Below are 3,053 nucleotides of genomic sequence, written 5' to 3'. Positions count from 1 at the left end.
AGATGATATTGTTTTATTTCCATCAGATGATTCTGTGTGTCTTCGTTTTGTATTTCGTGTAGATGATTGGTAATATCTTCTTCTTGTAACTCCTCCTCGTCCTCTATGTAATTCTCAGTGGTTTCTTCGTTAAAGTAGTTGCCAGTTAGATCACCGTTCTGATGTTCTGCATAATCCACTTCATCACTCATATCGTCAATTATTTCTTCCTTGATATAACGGATAGGTATCATAGCATTACTTGTACTGATAGCATCTTCATTTATATCTAGCACTTCTCCTTTCACATAGTCTATGGGCACAATGGCATTACTTGTACTTACAGGTTCATCTTTTACTTTGTCCTCATAGTTAATAGCCAATATATCACTGGATTCTGGCACAGGAGTAGTGTCAATGTCCTCGTTATCTGGTGTTTCTTGTTTCAAATAGGTATTACTATTTTCAGTTGTGTCATCCATGTATGTATCACAACTATCATCCTCTTGTTTGATGTGTGAGTAGCTGCTCGTCTCATCATTGTACATAAACCCTGAAGACTGGTTACTCTCTGACTCTATGTTATTCTGACTATGATGATACTCAATGTGTGTCGTGAGCAAACTATGGAAAGCAAATGTTTTGGAACAGAAATGACACGAGTGAGATTTGACCAGATGTACTTTGTCATGGATATATTTCTTATGATTCTTCAGATGTATTTCTGTAGAAAATATCTTCATGCAATGATCACACTTGTACATGTTATTCAGATTCTTCTCTACTTGTTGAGAACTTTCTATATTGTGTATGATAAGTAGGTGAGATGCATAGTCCTTGGCATTATTTAGGGTATCTCCACAGTGAATACAAGTAAACAAGTTGTGGATAATTTTGATGTGAGCTTTCAGCTTGAGATCATTGATAAACTTTTCACCACAAATGTCACACGTGTGTTTTGTGTGATATTCCTCATGAGAGCGCATGTGTCTTATTAGATCATTATCAGTAGTAAAGGTAAGGTGGCAGAAGTCACAGTTATGCATCTCACTGGTTTCATGTAGGATAAGATGCTTGTCTAGATGTGCCTTGTGTACAAATACCTTGAAGCAATAGAGACACTTGTGTACTTCACTCTCATCATGTACAATAACATGATTCTGAAGATGACTCTCATGTCTGAATAGTTTGGGACACTTGGGACAGTGAAATACCTTTACCTTCTCATGTGCTAGCAAGTGTTGCTTCAAATGTTTCTTATTCTTGAAACTCTCCTCACATTGTGTACACTTGTGAAACTTTCTCTCATGGATCACTTGATGTACAATCAATAACTCTTCACTTTCAAATCTTCTGCCACATGATTTACAACGAAATGATCTTCTCACATTATGAGTTAAGAGATGTCTATCTAGATTTTTCTCTGAAGGATATGCTTTGGTACAGAGATGGCACTTGTGAAGGACATTACGATTATGATGCTCCATGTGTTTATCAAAGGATGTTGACTTCTTGAATACCTTGTGGCAATATAAACACTTGTACAATGTCTTCTCCATGGTATGGCTCAATTCATGAGCTGTCAACTTGTCTTCATTCCTAAACATACGCTGACAGTAGCGACATTTCTGTAGAGTCTTGAGTACTGTGGTAGTGGGGTTAAGTTGTATGCATGACTCAATGTGTTTCTCCAAATGTTTCTCGATTTTATATTTTCTCTGACAGAAAGGACATGTAAAACAACTGGTACACTCGTGATTACGCAAGTTTTTCTCATCAGGAAACATAAGGAAACAATGATTACACATATAAGGGTTACCATGATGAAAGAAGTGATCTACAAGAGTAGACTTGGTCTCAAACGAATCATAGCAATAGTTGCACACATAGGCATCTTCTTTATTATGATAGTTACGGAAATGTTGTCTCATAATATCCTCTGTTGCAAACCGCTTCTCACACTCACTACATCGGTAGAACTTTGCATGAGCTCTACCATGGAGATGGAACTTAATTTCATCTGAGAATACCTTGAGACATTTCTTACACTTAAAAAGATTCTCATCTGCATGCTTCATGTCAATGTGATTTCTCATTCTAGTCTCAGACGTGAATATTCGTTCACAGCAAGGACACTTGAACCTTCTGTTCTGGTGTGATTTGACATGCTCTTCCAGTACTTCATCATCTTCAAATATCTCCAGACAAATCTTACACTGCTTCACATTCTCCATATGGTGTCTAACATGTTTTGATAGATTTGATTTAAGAGAAAAAGCTTTATCACATTGAGCACAAGTGAAGATTTTGGGACCCTTGTGCATCTTCAGATGAGCTTTGAGATTCCATTTGTAACGATACATACGTGCACATAACTTACATTTATATTTCTTCTGAAGATCGTGTGTTGCTGCCATATGTCTTCGAATATTTGATTTGTGATCAAATGATTTTGGGCACATTTCACACTTAAATTTTCGTTCTTGAATTGATTTCCCCTGAGCTGGTATCTGTTGCTCTTGTTCATACTCTACCTGCCGCCTTGCATAACTCATGATGGTTTCATGTTCAACTTTGACTTTAGGTTGTTCAATGTCTGCTCTGATGTAAAATGATCCATTTCTAAATGCTGGGTATTGCTTAGTGTCCTGGTGTTTTGGATTTCCCATGTGCTCTGTTTGAATATGGTCTGCTATTGAGTGTTTTAGAGCAAATGCAGCCGAGCAAAAGTCACAGGTGTATGTTTTAAGAGTCATGATGATCTCTTTCTGAAACAATAAAACACACAACATGAGTGGGTGTGGATTTGTTTAGCATAACCATATTCCAGTGGGTGTGGATTTATCTATTTCCCTACCTACTGATGGCACATGGGCACTTTTTTCTATATTAAAATATTTCACTGTTAGAATATTCACATTTTAGATACAAAAGTGGGATAAAGCACTTCTTATTAAATCTTTCATCAATATAAACTTTAGCTTTTTCTTGAGTAACAATAATCTAATAGACTTTCTTTTTACAGGAATGCACAATATTCTACTCACATTTACCCCCCCCCAGATCGGAAGAGC

The 3,053-nt window shown here is 36.7% G+C and overlaps 1 protein-coding gene across 1 annotated transcript in view; it reads right to left on the bottom strand.

Moving 5' to 3' along the window:
- Positions 1–5: 5 nt before the first annotated feature.
- LOC103523103 (zinc finger protein 729-like) overlaps positions 6–3,053 on the bottom strand; it is a gene marked incomplete at its 3' end in the record, with an annotated part of 11,410 nt that continues 8,362 nt past the window's right edge. Inside the window, exon 3 of the mRNA XM_026832858.1 lies at positions 6–2,747. Within this exon, the coding sequence (XP_026688659.1) occupies positions 6–2,747 (2,742 nt within the window). The remainder of the gene's footprint in view (positions 2,748–3,053) is intronic.

This window comes from Diaphorina citri, unplaced genomic scaffold (assembly GCF_000475195.1).
Source record: "Diaphorina citri unplaced genomic scaffold, Diaci psyllid genome assembly version 1.1 scaffold15296, whole genome shotgun sequence".
Lineage (NCBI taxonomy): Eukaryota > Metazoa > Arthropoda > Insecta > Hemiptera > Psyllidae > Diaphorina > Diaphorina citri.
The sequence above is the reverse complement of the archived record's forward strand: the minus strand, read 5'-3'. Positions and strand labels throughout refer to the sequence as shown.